The 19,344-nt window shown below is 41.1% G+C and overlaps 1 protein-coding gene across 1 annotated transcript in view; it reads left to right on the forward strand.

The window, feature by feature from the left end:
- Positions 1–1,060: 1,060 nt before the first annotated feature.
- LOC140016196 (uncharacterized) overlaps positions 1,061–19,344 on the forward strand; it is a 73,702-nt gene continuing 55,418 nt past the window's right edge. Inside the window, exon 1 of the mRNA XM_072069649.1 lies at positions 1,061–2,613. Coding sequence (XP_071925750.1) covers positions 1,061–2,613 — 1,553 coding nt within the window. The remainder of the gene's footprint in view (positions 2,614–19,344) is intronic.

A 19,344-nucleotide genomic window follows, 5' to 3' on the forward strand; every position in this document is an offset into this window, starting at 1 on the left:
AAGCCAAGGTTTAAGCAAACAAGGGGTGTTGGATTATGATGATTTGTGCCTATTTCCGAACGTACAACTACCGGTGGGGTTCAAGACCCCTAAGTTCAACAAATATGATGGAACGGGTAACCCTAAGACGCACCTGCGTTTGTTTGCTAACAAGTTGGGCAAGCCAGTGGATGACGAGAATTTGCCGTTGAGATTATTTCCAGAAAGCTTAGAAGGGGATGCTCTCGATTGGTATTCCAACCTAAAGCCAGAGGAAGTGAAGACCTGGCTCGATCTGTCCAATGCCTTCATCAGACAATATGAGTATAACTGTGAGCTGGCACCAACCCGAACTACTTTGGAAGGAACGAAGAGGCGACCATCTGAAGATCATAAGACATATGCCAAGAGATGGAGAAAGATAGCTGCGAAAGTGGAGCCTCCGATGACCGAGGATGAAATTATTCGCACATTCATAAAGGCGCATGATCCTCCATATTTCGAAGAAATTTTCCGTATGACTGGTTGTTCATTTGCTGCCATTGTGAATAAATTGGAAGAGTTTGATGACTTTGTAAGAGCCGGGAAAATTGTCAACGTCTCTGCTCTCAAATCCCAGTTGGATGCTTTACAAGGTCAAGGAAGCAATGTGAAAAAGCCGCCGTTCAAAAAGAAGGAGGGGGATGCAACCTTTATTTGGAACCAAAACCCTTCACCCCGACCCCGATACCAACACAATCCAACCTACCAACCACATTACCCTTACTACTCAAACCCGCATCCTGTATATACCACCAACATCCACCACCCTCGACCTCGCCCAAGTTATCCTAACCCACTTTCAGCCCCTTTTCAAATTTCCCAACCAAATCCACCTCAAAACCGACCTCGCCCTCCATATAACCTAAGATTTCCTCCACCAAATAGACCTGTTTACAACCATCCTCAACCTCCTGAACCTTACAACCGACCACCTAGCCGTACATTCACCAATTTAGGCAGGCCTCTGGACCAATTGTATGACCAGTTGAAGGCCGCCGGGAAAATTAGTACAGTACCCCCTCCTACCTACCCATATGGCATGCCCGCGTGGTATAATCCACAAGCTGTCTGTGCTTATCATTCTGGGGCCCCCGGACATGCCACCTTTGATTGCAAGGCGCTTAAGCATAAAATCCAAGATATGGTTGAAGCCGGGGAGATTGTAATCCGGAAAAGGGAGGCGCAAGGGCCGAACGTAAATAGGAACCCTTTACCGGAACATGCCAATATCATTGGGGTTATTCTGGATGATACGGAGTATGTGGAACCGGTCAAAGAATTGACAAGGGAAGCTGAAGTGTTTGGGGTCACAGACCAACCCTTTGTCATAGAATTGCCATTTGAAGAGGACGAAAAGCCCTTTGTTTTGGATCTCACGCCAGCGGAGAGTGAGGCTTTGGAGCCAGTAATCATCGAATTCCCGAAGCAGGAGCCTGTTCTGAGTCTGCAACAAGTGCCATGGAATTACAATGAACCTACTGTACAGATTGGGGAAAAGTCAATCGCGAAGGAAGAAGTGTCAGTGGTCACCAGATCAGGGAAAATCGTAAGTCCATTTGAAGCTACCATTCCGATTCAAGCAAATAATTCCGAGCCACCCGCCAAACCAACAATCACTGAGAAGGAAGCCTTGGATTTTCTTAAAAGGCTCCAGAGAAGTGAATACAATGTGATTGAGAAGCTAAGCAAGTCACCTGCCCAGATATCCATGTTGGATTTACTTTTTTCTTCAGATGTGCATAGGGATGCGTTGATCGAGGTATTGACTAAAGCTCAAATCCCTAGGGACATTTCTGTTGATAATTTTTCGCACGTGGTTGGGAGTGTGTTATTCACCAAGCAAATTACTTTTTCTGACGATGAATTGCCGGCGGAAGGCATTGGACATAACAAGGCCCTGTACATAGTTGTTAGGTGCAATGGGAAAAGGCTGCCGAAGGTTTTGATTGATAATGGATCCGCGCTTAATATCTGTCCTTGGAGCACCTTGGAAAAGCTGGGATTGCAAGACATCAAGCTGAGGCCTTCAGGGACCATAGTTCGAGGTTTTGATGGAGCACAAAGAGAGCCAATAGGAGAAGTGGATTTAGTAGTTGAAATGGGACCCGCCCAGTTTCAAATAACCTGCCAAGTCATGCACTTTCCTAGTGTTTACAACGTTTTGCTTGGCAGGCCATGGATTCACAAGTCTGGGGCGGTGCCTTCTTCATTACATCAGTTGTTGAAATTTGTAGTAAATGACAAGCTGATAACTATATTTGCCGAAGAGGATTGCCTTGTAATCATCGATTCCGAGTCCAAAGAAGAGGGTAGCCGAAGCTCCACAGTGACCCCTCATAGCACATCTGATATTGTCTCCGTCAGTTGGATAACAAAGGAGGAGCAAGCTCTATCAAGGGCCAGTGTCATGATGGCTAAGGAGATGATCCGTGGAGGCTATGAATTTGACAAAGGGCTGGGACGAGATCTGCAAGGAATTTTAAAGCCAGTGGAGATTGTGGAGAAAAATGATTCGTTTGGTTTGGGTTTCCGACCGACTGCTAAGGATATCAGAGAAATGAAGGAGCGCAAGAAAGCGGAGAAAGAAGGAAGGCAAAGGGCTCTTGACATTCCACCCCTGCATTATACTTTCCCACGACCAGCCGAGGTGATCATGTCAGAAATCAACCCAGTTGACGAAATTGAAGCTAGTTTGGCCCAATTGTTCGTTGGGGCAACATTTGAAGATAGTGTTCCAGGCGAAGCTGAATTTCCTGACATCCCCGAAGGATCAATTCCCAATTGGACAGCCGAGTTCCTGCCCGTTCGGAAGGAGTTTCGGTAAACTGAAAGGGGTTTATCATTCATGTGAATTCATGAAAAGTTGCATCTGTAAATAGCCAATGAAAACAATTTTACTTTTTGACTAACATTTTCGCATGTAAATATTGTTAAGTTTTCATTTCCATTTGCTTTCAATCAAAGGTTTTATGAAAATGTACAAGTTGTTCTTGTCATGTTGTTTTGTTTATTCATTTGTTTATATCTTCGTTGTATTGCTTGACCATTTGTTTGTTGTATGCTTATTTGCTTATTATCCCACATTCATTAATTCTTTCAGATGGCCAAAAATAAAATTATTTGACCCTTTGGATATCACAATTCTGGAATTCAATAACGGCAATCTCTATATCACTCATGACTTGGAGGTCTGTGAATCCGAACTCCAAAGCGAGAGTGATAATGAGGAGGTATTCGATTCTTTTGCAAAGGACCTTGAACAATATGAGGAAAAACCAAAACCGAACCTGGAAGAAACAGAAAAGGTTAACATTGGCACTGAGGATGAAGTTAAGGAGGTGCAAATTAGTATTCATTTGAATGAGAGGCAGAAAAAGGAGATGCTTGAATTTTTGACTATGTTCCAAGATGTCTTTGCATGGTCCTATGATGATATGACTGGCATTTCAACTGACGTGGTAGTGCATAGGTTACCCACAGACCCTTCTTTTCCACCCGTAAAGCAAAAACCCAGAAAGTTCAAACCCGATATGAGCCTCAAAATAAAAGAGCAAATTGAAAAACAACTCAAAACCAACATTATCATTGTTTCCCATTACCCAATTTGGCTTTCAAATCCAGTCCCTGTTCCAAAAAAGAATGGAGAGGTGCGAGTTTGCGTTGATTATAGAGACCTTAATAAAGCCAGTCCTAAAGATGATTTCCCTCTACCAAACATTCACATTCTCTTAGACAATACTGCCGGACATGAGATTGAATCCTTTTGCGATTGTTTTGCTGGCTACCACCAAATTTTGATGGCAGAAGAGGATAGGGAGAAAACTGCTTTCATTACCCCTTGGGGTACCTTTTGCTACCGAGTCATGCCTTTCGGTTTAAAGAATGCAGGAGCAACGTATCAGAGGACCATGACAACCTTATTTCATGATATGATCCACCGGGAGATGGAGGTCTACGTGGATGACATCATAATCAAGTCTAAGAGGGCAGAGGACCATTTGGTTGATTTGAAGAAGTTATTCGAAAGATTGCGGAAGTACAATTTGAAGTTAAATCCTGCGAAATGCGCCTTTGGAGCACCTGCGGGTAAGCTGTTGGGATTCATTGTTAGCAAGAAGGGCATAGAAATAGATCCGGCGAAAATCAAAGCAATTCGAGATATGCCAGTGCCGAAAACTCAGAAGGACGTGAAAAGCTTCTTAGGGAAGATCAATTTCATTGGGAGGTTCATCGGCCAACTAACTGCCACATGCGAGCCGTTGTTCAAATTATTGAGAAAGAATGTGCCGTTGTATTGGAATGAGGAGTGCCAACAGGCTTTCGACAAGATTAAAGATTATTTGTTGCATCCACCAGTTTTAGTGCCACCCAAACTGGGCCGACCTTTGATTATGTATTTATCTGTACTCGATGGAGCAGTAGGGTGTGTTCTAGGTCAGCACGATGACTCTGGGAGGAAAGAACAAGCCATTTACTATCTAAGTAAGAAGTTCACACAGTACGAAGCTAATTATTCATTCATTGAGAAAAGCTGTTGTGCATTGGCCTGGGCGGCTCAAAAGTTGAGACACTACTTGTTGAGCCATACCACTTATCTTATTTCCCGATCTGATCCTCTGAAGTTTCTTTTGGAGAAGCCGATGTTAACCGGACGCCTGGCCAAATGGCAGATAATTCTATCAGAGTTCGACATTGTTTTCACTTCACAAAAGGCGGTCAAGGGGCAAGCTATAGCTGATCATCTGGCGGAAAATCCAAGGGATGATGATTATCAGCCACTTCATACTTATTTCCCTGATGAGAAAGTTTTATTCGTAGGCGCTACAGATGATATGAGTGAACAAAGCCCTGAATGGAGGCTTTTCTTCGATGGAGCTTCGAATTCCCTCGGAGTTGGAATTGGAGCTGTTCTGGTTTCACCCGAAGGGAAACATTACCCTGCCGCTGCCAAATTGCAATTTGCCTGCACAAACAACATGGCTGAATATGAAGCTTGCATTTTTGGTCTCAAAATGGCTTTGGAAATGGAAATCAAAGAGTTGATAGCTTTCAGCGATTCAGATTTGCTTGTACATCAAACCTTGAAACAGTGGATAACCAAAGATTCAAAAATTCTGCCCTACCATTGCAGTCTGCTTACTCTGGCCAAGCAATTTCGAAATTTGGAGTTCAGACATCTTCCACGTGCCCGAAACGCATTTGCCGATGCTTTGGCCACTTTAGCTTCTATGATCCAATATCCTGATGAATTGAGGATCGAGCCAATTCCGATTCAACTTCAAGACAAACCTGCCCACTGTTGGGTTGTAGACAAGTCCTCCGACAATGTTCCGTGGTATAATGATCTTAAGGAGTTTCTCAAAACAGGATCTTACCCTCTGCATGCTAAGACAAAGGACAAGAATTTTCTGCGTAGAATGGCTTCAAAATTTTTCTTAAATGGAGAAGTGTTATACAAAAGAACCTCAGATTTGAACCTTTTAAGGTGCATTGATGAGGATGAAGCTCAATATATGATGAAAGAAGTGCATAGTGGCGTTTGTGGACCTCACATGAATGGCCATTTGCTAGCGAAGAAAATCATGAGAACCGGATACTTCTGGCTTACTATGGAGCATGATTGTATAGATTTTGTCCGGGGATGTATAAAATGCCAAATGCACGGTGACATTATACGCGCTCCACCCACTGAACTGCATAGCATGACCGCCCCATGGCCCTGTTCAATGTGGGGTATGGACGTGATTGGTACAATCGATCCTCCCGCTTCAAATGGACATCGATTTATATTGGTGGCGATCGAGTACTTTACCAAATGGGTTGAAGCAGAGTCATTCAAACATGTCACGAAGAAGGTAGTGGCCAATTTCCTGAGAGATCACATCATCTGTCGCTTTGGAGTACCCGAAACGCTTATCACGGACAATGCCAAGAATCTGAACAATGACATGGTAGATGGACTATGTGAGCAGTTCAAAATCAAACACCGCAATTCTGCCATTTATAGGCCTCAGATGAATGGAGCTGTAGAAGCCGCAAATAAGAATCTGAAGAAAATTATCCGCAAAATGACAGAAAAGCATCGCGATTGGCATGAAAAGTTGCCTTATGCATTGATGGCGTACCGGACTTCTATTCGGACATCGACTGGGGCAACGCCATATTCACTTATGTATGGGATGGAAGCTGTATTACCAGCTGAGGTTGAAATTCCGTCGCTACGAATCCTTATGGAAGCTAAATTGGAGGAGGCCGATTGGATCAAGCAGCGCCATGAGCAATTGACTTTGATAGATGAGAAGCGATTCAATGCTATCTGTCATGGGCAATGCTATCAAAAACGTGTGGCCCGAGCTTACAACAAAAAAGTCCATCGGCGGGCATTTGAAGAAGGTGATAAGGTACTGAAGCGAATTTTGTCAATGCAAGATGAAGCTAAAGGCAAGTTCGCTCCAAATTGGCAAGGGCCGTTCATTATCCAAAAGGTATTACCTGGCGGAGCTCTTATTTTGGCGGAAATGGATGGACGGGTTTTCCCTCAACCCATCAACTCAGATATGTGCAAAAAGTTTTTCATTTGATCATGCAAATTTTCTTTAGAAATTCATGCAAATGGCGAAATGCAAGTCAGGCCATCTTCTTTTACACTAAAAACATTTTATCTCTACTTGTCCCCTTTGAGCCATCAGAATTGACAAATTTCGTTTGATAACCCTTGAGAATTGCAAACCCCACACTGGGGTAAATTTGTTTCGAAAAAAAAAAAAAAAAAAAAAAAGAAGAAAACCCTATACTGGGGCAAATTTAGTTTTCAAAGAAAAATGCAAAAAGTGAGGAAAATACAATGAAAAATGCAAAGAGAGAAAATCTGATCAAACTGGGGCAAATTTTCCTCAGTTTCGGAGTTGTTTTCAAAAGGGTGCAATCTCAAGTTATTTCACCCCTCGTATCAAATCTGCTTTCAAGCCTTAACCTTTCTTGAAAAACACCCCACCGGACTTCATTACAAAAGCCCAAAGTCCTGGTTTTCATCACTTGCTGCATTTCTATTAGGAAATTTGTTAATCAACTGGCAGGTGATGTCTATAATGCTTTCGCCTAATCTCACAAGGGAAATGCATTCTACTGATGCCAGAAATCTTCAATTCATATTTCTGAGTCGATAATGGTCGAGATATTTCATGGTTCTCTAGGTGAAAACCCGAAAGGGCGCCTCGAAAGAAAAAAGAAAGAAAAAAAAAAAAAAAAAAACAACAAAAAGGGTGGGGGCAACCTTGGTGAAAACCCGAAAGGGCGCCAAGGTAGGTTTTCTCAACAGACAAGCTCAAGAAGGAACAGCCGGTGACCTGGTTCATTTGGGGTTTTCCTCATATTTGTGATACTTCTGCCAATATCGGATTCCGAAGAGAAAATATCCAAAGTTTTGAATATGATATTCGTTGGTTAAATTTGTATTTGTTCTTTACAAATATTCTTTTGCAAAATGTATCTTTATAAACCTCTTGGTTATTCTCAAATTATTTGTGTGTGAATGCTTATGATTGTCTACATTCTTTTGCATGCTCATCTTTGCCTAACATAGGAAATCATCTTGCATATACTAATTTTCATGCATCATTCTTTCACCATTAAATTCAAATGAATGATAAACCCTGAGGTTTGTGCAAAAATAGGGGATTCAATCATCAGTTACAGGGAGTAACATACAACAAAGCTACCACCTGGATTGGGTGACGTGGTAAATCTGCATTTTATCAGTCTCAGAAATTGAAAGGTTTAAGGCAGACGCCGCCGAGCCGAAATAAAAGCATCACAAGACTCATGTTTACACGACTCTCAAGGCAAACCGGATCAAATAATGGTGGCAAGCCCATTATTTCTTCTTTTTTTGCAGGAATGTTGCATTTACAAACAAAAGCAGCCACTCTCTTTTTGGCACCTAAACCGATGTCAGACAAAAGCTTCCCAGTAAACAAGGATCGATGTTATTTGCAAGACTCGATCATAAGAAACAGCATCAGCTATCGTTTCAGTCACAGAAATCCAAATTTCCCTCTTGGTACAAAAGTTGAAATATTCTCAGGTAAAAAAAAAAAAAAAAAAAAAAAAATTGTTTAAACTCAATTCATTGTTTAAACTTCCCCAGTGAAGTCCCGTTTTAAATCCCTGTTCGGGCCAGTCCCGTTTTAAATCCCTGTTCGGGCCAGTCCCGTTTTAAAATTCCTGTTCGGGCCAGTCCCGTTTTAAATCCCTGTTCGGGCCAGTCCCGTTTTAAATTCCTGTTCGGGCCAGTCCCGTTTTAAATCCCTGTTCGGGTCAGTCCCGTTTTAAATTCCTGTTCGGGTCAGTCCCGTTTTAAATTCCTTGTTCGGGTCAGTCCCGTTTTAAATCCCGTTTTTTTAAAAGTCCTGTCCGTTCAAATCATTCTGCAGCCGAATAACACAGGTAAGTATTTGGTGTCTACTTCTTTGTCTCAAGTTTTTTCAAAACTCAAACAAAGAGGGGCAAACTGTAGACACCAAATTTTTAAATAATTTGTATGTTGCATCTAATTCATGATTTTGTTTTAGATTGTCTGCATTTTAGTTGTTACCTTTTTATTTGTCTTTTATTTGCTAATTATTTGTCATATTAATTTTGTTCACGTTTTAGTTTTAGTTTTAGTTTTAAGTTTTAACGTAAAATTTGTGAAAAAAGAAAAGAAAAGAAAAGAGGAAATTGATGAAAAATGGAAAATTGTGCTTTGTGGATTCTAGTTTATTTAGATTTAGTTTCTATTCAATAAATCAAAAAAAAATAAAAAAAAAAATCAAAAAATCAAAAAATCACAATTCTATTTCTGCCGGCTCCATTTTCCACTTCTCAACCTAGCACCTTCCATTGTTATTGCCGACTCCACTCCACTCCACTCCACTCCCAATACCTCAATATATACATCCCACTACGCTATATCATTGCCAGTTCACTACAATCATTATCACTCACCATAACATTTTATTTTTTCAATTGTTCCTATGCCGGGAGCTGTGAAGTGATCAGCTTCTTTGGAAATAACGACGAGAGAGAGAGAGGTGAGGACTTAGCTTATCTTCCAGCCTCACTTCAAGACCAACCGAGAGAGGGAGAGAGAGAACCGAGAGTCAAACTTCCTCCAATCCAGCCGCAAGTTTGAGCCAGGGAGAGGGAGAGTTGCGGACTGCAATTCTGGACAGCCGAGAGTGGAGGATTTGCAGCTGCTAGTCGTGTGTTTTAGGCTTCAAGCTAAGGTAATTTCTTAATTTCTGGTTTCCTATGATGCTTATATATGTTTGCAAGACCCTATTGGGGTTGTGATTGGCATTGTTTTGTGACTCGCTATCGAGTCTCATTGCATTTGTTTACGTGTTCTAGGGCGTGACGGTGGTTCACGACATTCTCCTGACGGAAGTGCATGAAATAGCACTTAATTGATTGGTGAGTGTACTACTCACTTGTGTGCTATTATATGGCTTTGATATTTGAACTTGAGATGTTGTATGTTAAAGGATTGATGTGAGAGTGTACTTTATCACTCTCACTTATTGTTTCACATGTTATTGAAAAGTCATTGGAAAGTTATATGAACTGTTATATGAAATGAAATACATGACTTGGTATCGATTGGACAAGTATCCAACGACTACAAATGTTATCATTGAGCTCAACCCCATTGGTAGTTGATTGAATCGAGCCGACAAGGGTTTGGTCGTGACAATTAATGAGCCTTGGGTAAAGTTATAAGGAATCTTGTAGTATGAGAGACTCTTGATTCCGGTATACTCGAGTAATACCACAGTGCAAGTGTTTGGAGTGCGGGCCCGGTAGGGGGATGTTTGGTGGAAGGAATGGGAGAGAAGAGGAGTCTACGGTTGGTTACTCTTCAACATTGACGGAGGGTCAATGAGGTTGGATCAAGAATGGAAGCGTGGAAATGGGCTCTTGAGAGCCGTCCGTATCCTTTTATCGATGTGTTTCATTCCTTAATTGTGTACTTGAAATGAAAGGTTATGCTCTATGCTTTTAGTTGCTTCTGTGGTAGTAACTCACTGGGCTTTAGCTCATCCCGTTCCATTTGTTTTCCTTACAGGAATTGGAAACGGTTATGTCAAGTTGAGCTCATGTATATGTATTTTGATTAGCTCCTTGAGGGTGAAAACCCTAAGTGTTTTGATTCACCAATGTTTGGTGTGTAAATGGCTACTTGTTTATGTATGAACTAAATAGCTATTTTGGTATGCCGTTTTGGCTTGACGATGTCGGATTTCCATATGTATATGTTAAATTGATGTTTGGATGAACTTCGGAACGCTTCGGCCTTCAAATGGCAGAAGAAAAATTTTTGGCGGAAAGGCTCTGGCCTGAATCCGGCCGGGAATCCGGCCAGAAACTGGCCGGATTGTGAAGGGTTTTCGAAAAATTTTGGATTGCTCACTGCCTTGTATCCGGCCGGTAATCCGGCCAGATTCTGGCCGGATTCTGACGTGGTCTGCACTATTCATCTTCGGCGCAAATTTTCATTTTTTTTTATTTTGACTATTTTGACTTGTTTGCATGCTATGGTATGTTCCGGAACATTATAGATCGACGTAAACTGTACCGTAGTCCTGGCGAGAGCTGGGCAGGCAGTCCGCTAACCCCTTTGGTTCGCCTTAGGGGAAAGTGGGGCTGTTACAAGTGGTATCAGAGCCACGTCGCGTGGTCTCTGCGCGAAGTGAGACTGGGCCAAGTGGTGTTGTGGTCCTAATTTCATGAATATGTTTAAGTGCTCATTTGAGCATAAGCTATGAACCTTGAAGTGTTATAGGTCTTTAATCTTTCTCATGGTATTTAAGGACCCTAGATAAGTATGTCGGACAGGAATTTTGATTTGTAGATGGTTTACTCTTGGGACTGGCCAGCTCGAGATGTGAACTATCTTATTTCGGATTCTCGTGCCCGAGTACCCCAGAATTGAGGTGATGCAAGCTACTAGGTATTTGAACCCTGTGTTTTGGAAACAAGCCTAGTATTTTGGGAACGTGAACAGGCTTTGTCTGACTAAAATGAGCACAAGAGATCAATGGACATCTAGTTTGGATAGTAAGTGACGTGAGAGACCAGACGGGCTGGTACTGGGATGACTTTTCGACTGTATATTACTAAGTGCGGAAAAAGAAAAGAACTCAACAACCAACCCATACCGACCCTGCACCGTCAAGTGGAGAAGGGACTGGAATGAAGAACCTCGTTTCTTCTGACTCTGAAGACGGAGAAGGTACAGGCCATTGGTTACTTTAAATTTGAAGGAAAATTTCGAGGACGAAATTCTTTTAAGGGGGGGAGAGTGTGAGAACCCGTAAAACCCTAATTATTTTCCTAGGGTTTATTTCCCCTTAATTGCATGTTTTCTGCATTTTCTGGCTTAGAAATATTTTCTTAGTGGATTTTATGAGCAATTATAGTTTTAAGATGATTTTCCTAGCATTGGAGAATTTTTAGAAAATTAAGAGTAAATAGTGGATGTGGGACCCACTAGTGCGAAAAGTTTGGAAAAATTCGGCCAATAAGGTTAAGTTTCGGATACTGTTTAAAATTTATCGGGTGTTAAGAGATTAGTAGAGAGTGTGAAGTGATTGATGTGAGAGAGAAAAGAAAGATAGGAATGCATTTAAGGAGGTAACAAGTGTCACCTTCTCATTTGATGCCTTTTAAGAATTCCTATTCACAATTTTGACTTTTTTGACCAAAGGTTAAATATCTCAAAAAATTGCACAAAATTCACCATTTTTGCACCCTTGATGGCCGGCTCTCTCTCTCTCAAAGAAGAAGACAATTTCCTAACTTTCAAGCTTCCATAAGCTTCAATCTTCCATGAACAAAGGCTTAGACTAGATTCTACTCCATAAAACCTTATCTTCTAGTGATAGTAAGTTGTTTGGTGAACTTTGTTTGAAGCTCTAAGGTGGCCAACATCTTCCTCTCTCTTGGTTCTTGGTAAGTGAAGCTTGAAACACCCTACTACCTCTAATAATGCTTATTTTGTGCTTAATGGGGGCATGAGTGAAGGAATATGTGATTTACCCCTTGATTTGGCTTGTTTTGGTGAAGTTTTTAATTTATTGGGAATTTTTCTGGTTTAATTGGATTATGATGGTGTGATTGTTTGTGATGATGGGCAATGGACTATAATGGCTCTAGTGGATGTGAAATGTGGTTAAATGCAATCAATTTTGCATTTGGTGTGAAAATGGAAAGTTAGGGTTCTTAATTCTCCAATTCTGTCCGGTTTTTGATCATAGGGTTAGAGGCCGAATTTGACTTTGTTCAAAACATGAAAGTTGTAGGTATTTATGTGATGGAGATGCCTGTAAAATTTCAGGTCATTTGGATCAATGTAGAATGAGTTATGACGAAATTACTGTAGCTGTTCTGCTTTGGACAGAATGCGAAAACTGCGATAGTAATTGGCCATTTTGACTGGAATTGGTTTGGATTTTGGAGTTGGTGTCTTCTGATGAAATGTAGCTGGATGTCTTAGCTAACTTATGCCTTTGGAATTTCGGCATTTGGACTTGTATGGACTGAGATATACCGATTACAGTTTTCTGTGTTTTGCAAACCTGTTTTGGTGATTCTGGTTTAGTGTTTGGCATTTTTGACCTAGTTGGGTCAGGAACTGGATTGAGTGACCTTCTACATTGTTGTAGCCCTGTCCCATAGCTTCGAAACGGTGGGTCTTACACCCCCATCCGATAAATGTAGTGAGAGTTGTGCCATTACCGCATTATGACGTCAAAACCGGTTTTCTTATCAAGGCCTAAGTTAAAGCCCTTTTCCTAATTTCTGGTTTCCTATGATGCTTATATATGTTTGCAAGACCCTATTGGGGTTGTGATTGGCATTGTTTTGTGACTCGCTATCGAGTCTCATTGCATTTGTTTACGTGTTCTAGGGCGTGACGGTGGTTCACGACATTCTCCTGACGGAAGTGCATGAAATAGCACTTAATTGATTGGTGAGTGTACTACTCACTTGTGTGCTATTATATGGCTTTGATATTTGAACTTGAGATGTTGTATGTTAAAGGATTGATGTGAGAGTGTACTTTATCACTCTCACTTATTGTTTCACATGTTATTGAAAAGTCATTGGAAAGTTATATGAACTGTTATATGAAATGAAATACATGACTTGGTATCGATTGGACAAGTATCCAACGACTACAAATGTTATCATTGAGCTCAACCCCATTGGTAGTTGATTGAATCGAGCCGACAAGGGTTTGGTCGTGACAATTAATGAGCCTTGGGTAAAGTTATAAGGAATCTTGTAGTATGAGAGACTCTTGATTCCGGTATACTCGAGTAATACCACAGTGCAAGTGTTTGGAGTGCGGGCCCGGTAGGGGGATGTTTGGTGGAAGGAATGGGAGAGAAGAGGAGTCTACGGTTGGTTACTCTTCAACATTGACGGAGGGTCAATGAGGTTGGATCAAGAATGGAAGCGTGGAAATGGGCTCTTGAGAGCCGTCCGTATCCTTTTATCGATGTGTTTCATTCCTTAATTGTGTACTTGAAATGAAAGGTTATGCTCTATGCTTTTAGTTGCTTCTGTGGTAGTAACTCACTGGGCTTTAGCTCATCCCGTTCCATTTGTTTTCCTTACAGGAATTGGAAACGGTTATGTCAAGTTGAGCTCATGTATATGTATTTTGATTAGCTCCTTGAGGGTGAAAACCCTAAGTGTTTTGATTCACCAATGTTTGGTGTGTAAATGGCTACTTGTTTATGTATGAACTAAATAGCTATTTTGGTATGCCGTTTTGGCTTGACGATGTCGGATTTCCATATGTATATGTTAAATTGATGTTTGGATGAACTTCGGAACGCTTCGGCCTTCAAATGGCAGAAGAAAAATTTTTGGCGGAAAGGCTCTGGCCTGAATCCGGCCGGGAATCCGGCCAGAAACTGGCCGGATTGTGAAGGGTTTTCGAAAAATTTTGGATTGCTCACTGCCTTGTATCCGGCCGGTAATCCGGCCAGATTCTGGCCGGATTCTGACGTGGTCTGCACTATTCATCTTCGGCGCAAATTTTCATTTTTTTTTATTTTGACTATTTTGACTTGTTTGCATGCTATGGTATGTTCCGGAACATTATAGATCGACGTAAACTGTACCGTAGTCCTGGCGAGAGCTGGGCAGGCAGTCCGCTAACCCCTTTGGTTCGCCTTAGGGGAAAGTGGGGCTGTTACAAGTGGTATCAGAGCCACGTCGCGTGGTCTCTGCGCGAAGTGAGACTGGGCCAAGTGGTGTTGTGGTCCTAATTTCATGAATATGTTTAAGTGCTCATTTGAGCATAAGCTATGAACCTTGAAGTGTTATAGGTCTTTAATCTTTCTCATGGTATTTAAGGACCCTAGATAAGTATGTCGGACAGGAATTTTGATTTGTAGATGGTTTACTCTTGGGACTGGCCAGCTCGAGATGTGAACTATCTTATTTCGGATTCTCGTGCCCGAGTACCCCAGAATTGAGGTGATGCAAGCTACTAGGTATTTGAACCCTGTGTTTTGGAAACAAGCCTAGTATTTTGGGAACGTGAACAGGCTTTGTCTGACTAAAATGAGCACAAGAGATCAATGGACATCTAGTTTGGATAGTAAGTGACGTGAGAGACCAGACGGGCTGGTACTGGGATGACTTTTCGACTGTATATTACTAAGTGCGGAAAAAGAAAAGAACTCAACAACCAACCCATACCGACCCTGCACCGTCAAGTGGAGAAGGGACTGGAATGAAGAACCTCGTTTCTTCTGACTCTGAAGACGGAGAAGGTACAGGCCATTGGTTACTTTAAATTTGAAGGAAAATTTCGAGGACGAAATTCTTTTAAGGGGGGGAGAGTGTGAGAACCCGTAAAACCCTAATTATTTTCCTAGGGTTTATTTCCCCTTAATTGCATGTTTTCTGCATTTTCTGGCTTAGAAATATTTTCTTAGTGGATTTTATGAGCAATTATAGTTTTAAGATGATTTTCCTAGCATTGGAGAATTTTTAGAAAATTAAGAGTAAATAGTGGATGTGGGACCCACTAGTGCGAAAAGTTTGGAAAAATTCGGCCAATAAGGTTAAGTTTCGGATACTGTTTAAAATTTATCGGGTGTTAAGAGATTAGTAGAGAGTGTGAAGTGATTGATGTGAGAGAGAAAAGAAAGATAGGAATGCATTTAAGGAGGTAACAAGTGTCACCTTCTCATTTGATGCCTTTTAAGAATTCCTATTCACAATTTTGACTTTTTTGACCAAAGGTTAAATATCTCAAAAAATTGCACAAAATTCACCATTTTTGCACCCTTGATGGCCGGCTCTCTCTCTCTCAAAGAAGAAGACAATTTCCTAACTTTCAAGCTTCCATAAGCTTCAATCTTCCATGAACAAAGGCTTAGACTAGATTCTACTCCATAAAACCTTATCTTCTAGTGATAGTAAGTTGTTTGGTGAACTTTGTTTGAAGCTCTAAGGTGGCCAACATCTTCCTCTCTCTTGGTTCTTGGTAAGTGAAGCTTGAAACACCCTACTACCTCTAATAATGCTTATTTTGTGCTTAATGGGGGCATGAGTGAAGGAATATGTGATTTACCCCTTGATTTGGCTTGTTTTGGTGAAGTTTTTAATTTATTGGGAATTTTTCTGGTTTAATTGGATTATGATGGTGTGATTGTTTGTGATGATGGGCAATGGACTATAATGGCTCTAGTGGATGTGAAATGTGGTTAAATGCAATCAATTTTGCATTTGGTGTGAAAATGGAAAGTTAGGGTTCTTAATTCTCCAATTCTGTCCGGTTTTTGATCATAGGGTTAGAGGCCGAATTTGACTTTGTTCAAAACATGAAAGTTGTAGGTATTTATGTGATGGAGATGCCTGTAAAATTTCAGGTCATTTGGATCAATGTAGAATGAGTTATGACGAAATTACTGTAGCTGTTCTGCTTTGGACAGAATGCGAAAACTGCGATAGTAATTGGCCATTTTGACTGGAATTGGTTTGGATTTTGGAGTTGGTGTCTTCTGATGAAATGTAGCTGGATGTCTTAGCTAACTTATGCCTTTGGAATTTCGGCATTTGGACTTGTATGGACTGAGATATACCGATTACAGTTTTCTGTGTTTTGCAAACCTGTTTTGGTGATTCTGGTTTAGTGTTTGGCATTTTTGACCTAGTTGGGTCAGGAACTGGATTGAGTGACCTTCTACATTGTTGTAGCCCTGTCCCATAGCTTCGAAACGGTGGGTCTTACACCCCCATCCGATAAATGTAGTGAGAGTTGTGCCATTACCGCATTATGACGTCAAAACCGGTTTTCTTATCAAGGCCTAAGTTAAAGCCCTTTTCCTAATTTCTGGTTTCCTATGATGCTTATATATGTTTGCAAGACCCTATTGGGGTTGTGATTGGCATTGTTTTGTGACTCGCTATCGAGTCTCATTGCATTTGTTTACGTGTTCTAGGGCGTGACGGTGGTTCACGACATTCTCCTGACGGAAGTGCATGAAATAGCACTTAATTGATTGGTGAGTGTACTACTCACTTGTGTGCTATTATATGGCTTTGATATTTGAACTTGAGATGTTGTATGTTAAAGGATTGATGTGAGAGTGTACTTTATCACTCTCACTTATTGTTTCACATGTTATTGAAAAGTCATTGGAAAGTTATATGAACTGTTATATGAAATGAAATACATGACTTGGTATCGATTGGACAAGTATCCAACGACTACAAATGTTATCATTGAGCTCAACCCCATTGGTAGTTGATTGAATCGAGCCGACAAGGGTTTGGTCGTGACAATTAATGAGCCTTGGGTAAAGTTATAAGGAATCTTGTAGTATGAGAGACTCTTGATTCCGGTATACTCGAGTAATACCACAGTGCAAGTGTTTGGAGTGCGGGCCCGGTAGGGGGATGTTTGGTGGAAGGAATGGGAGAGAAGAGGAGTCTACGGTTGGTTACTCTTCAACATTGACGGAGGGTCAATGAGGTTGGATCAAGAATGGAAGCGTGGAAATGGGCTCTTGAGAGCCGTCCGTATCCTTTTATCGATGTGTTTCATTCCTTAATTGTGTACTTGAAATGAAAGGTTATGCTCTATGCTTTTAGTTGCTTCTGTGGTAGTAACTCACTGGGCTTTAGCTCATCCCGTTCCATTTGTTTTCCTTACAGGAATTGGAAACGGTTATGTCAAGTTGAGCTCATGTATATGTATTTTGATTAGCTCCTTGAGGGTGAAAACCCTAAGTGTTTTGATTCACCAATGTTTGGTGTGTAAATGGCTACTTGTTTATGTATGAACTAAATAGCTATTTTGGTATGCCGTTTTGGCTTGACGATGTCGGATTTCCATATGTATATGTTAAATTGATGTTTGGATGAACTTCGGAACGCTTCGGCCTTCAAATGGCAGAAGAAAAATTTTTGGCGGAAAGGCTCTGGCCTGAATCCGGCCGGGAATCCGGCCAGAAACTGGCCGGATTGTGAAGGGTTTTCGAAAAATTTTGGATTGCTCACTGCCTTGTATCCGGCCGGTAATCCGGCCAGATTCTGGCCGGATTCTGACGTGGTCTGCACTATTCATCTTCGGCGCAAATTTTCATTTTTTTTTATTTTGACTATTTTGACTTGTTTGCATGCTATGGTATGTTCCGGAACATTATAGATCGACGTAAACTGTACCGTAGTCCTGGCGAGAGCTGGGCAGGCAGTCCGCTAACCCCTTTGGTTCGCCTTAGGGGAAAGTGGGGCTGTTACAAGTGGTATCAGAGCCACGTCGCGTGGTCTCTGCGCGAAGTGAGACTGGGCCAAGTGGTGTTGTGGTCCTAATTTCATGAATATGTTTAAGTGCTCATTTGAGCATAAGCTATGAACCTTGAAGTGTTATAGGTCTTTAATCTTTCTCATGGTATTTAAGGACCCTAGATAAGTATGTCGGACAGGAATTTTGATTTGTAGATGGTTTACTCTTGGGACTGGCCAGCTCGAGATGTGAACTATCTTATTTCGGATTCTCGTGCCCGAGTACCCCAGAATTGAGGTGATGCAAGCTACTAGGTATTTGAACCCTGTGTTTTGGAAACAAGCCTAGTATTTTGGGAACGTGAACAGGCTTTGTCTGACTAAAATGAGCACAAGAGATCAATGGACATCTAGTTTGGATAGTAAGTGACGTGAGAGACCAGACGGGCTGGTACTGGGATGACTTTTCGACTGTATATTACTAAGTGCGGAAAAAGAAAAGAACTCAACAACCAACCCATACCGACCCTGCACCGTCAAGTGGAGAAGGGACTGGAATGAAGAACCTCGTTTCTTCTGACTCTGAAGACGGTGAAGGTACAGGCCATTGGTTACTTTAAATTTGAAGGAAAATTTCGAGGACGAAATTCTTTTAAGGGGGGGAGAGTGTGAGAACCCGTAAAACCCTAATTATTTTCCTAGGGTTTATTTCCCCTTAATTGCATGTTTTCTGCATTTTCTGGCTTAGAAATATTTTCTTAGTGGATTTTATGAGCAATTATAGTTTTAAGATGATTTTCCTAGCATTGGAGAATTTTTAGAAAATTAAGAGTAAATAGTGGATGTGGGACCCACTAGTGCGAAAAGTTTGGAAAAATTCGGCCAATAAGGTTAAGTTTCGGATACTGTTTAAAATTTATCGGGTGTTAAGAGATTAGTAGAGAGTGTGAAGTGATTGATGTGAGAGAGAAAAGAAAGATAGGAATGCATTTAAGGAGGTAACAAGTGTCACCTTCTCATTTGATGCCTTTTAAGAATTCCTATTCACAATTTTGACTTTTTTGACCAAAGGTTAAATATCTCAAAAAATTGCACAAAATTCACCATTTTTGCACCCTTGATGGCCGGCTCTCTCTCTCTCAAAGAAGAAGACAATTTCCTAACTTTCAAGCTTCCATAAGCTTCAATCTTCCATGAACAAAGGCTTAGACTAGATTCTACTCCATAAAACCTTATCTTCTAGTGATAGTAAGTTGTTTGGTGAACTTTGTTTGAAGCTCTAAGGTGGCCAACATCTTCCTCTCTCTTGGTTCTTGGTAAGTGAAGCTTGAAACACCCTACTACCTCTAATAATGCTTATTTTGTGCTTAATGGGGGCATGAGTGAAGGAATATGTGATTTACCCCTTGATTTGGCTTGTTTTGGTGAAGTTTTTAATTTATTGGGAATTTTTCTGGTTTAATTGGATTATGATGGTGTGATTGTTTGTGATGATGGGCAATGGACTATAATGGCTCTAGTGGATGTGAA

This window comes from Coffea arabica, chromosome 1e, assembly GCF_036785885.1.
Source record: "Coffea arabica cultivar ET-39 chromosome 1e, Coffea Arabica ET-39 HiFi, whole genome shotgun sequence".
NCBI classification, from domain to species: Eukaryota; Viridiplantae; Streptophyta; class Magnoliopsida; order Gentianales; family Rubiaceae; genus Coffea; species Coffea arabica.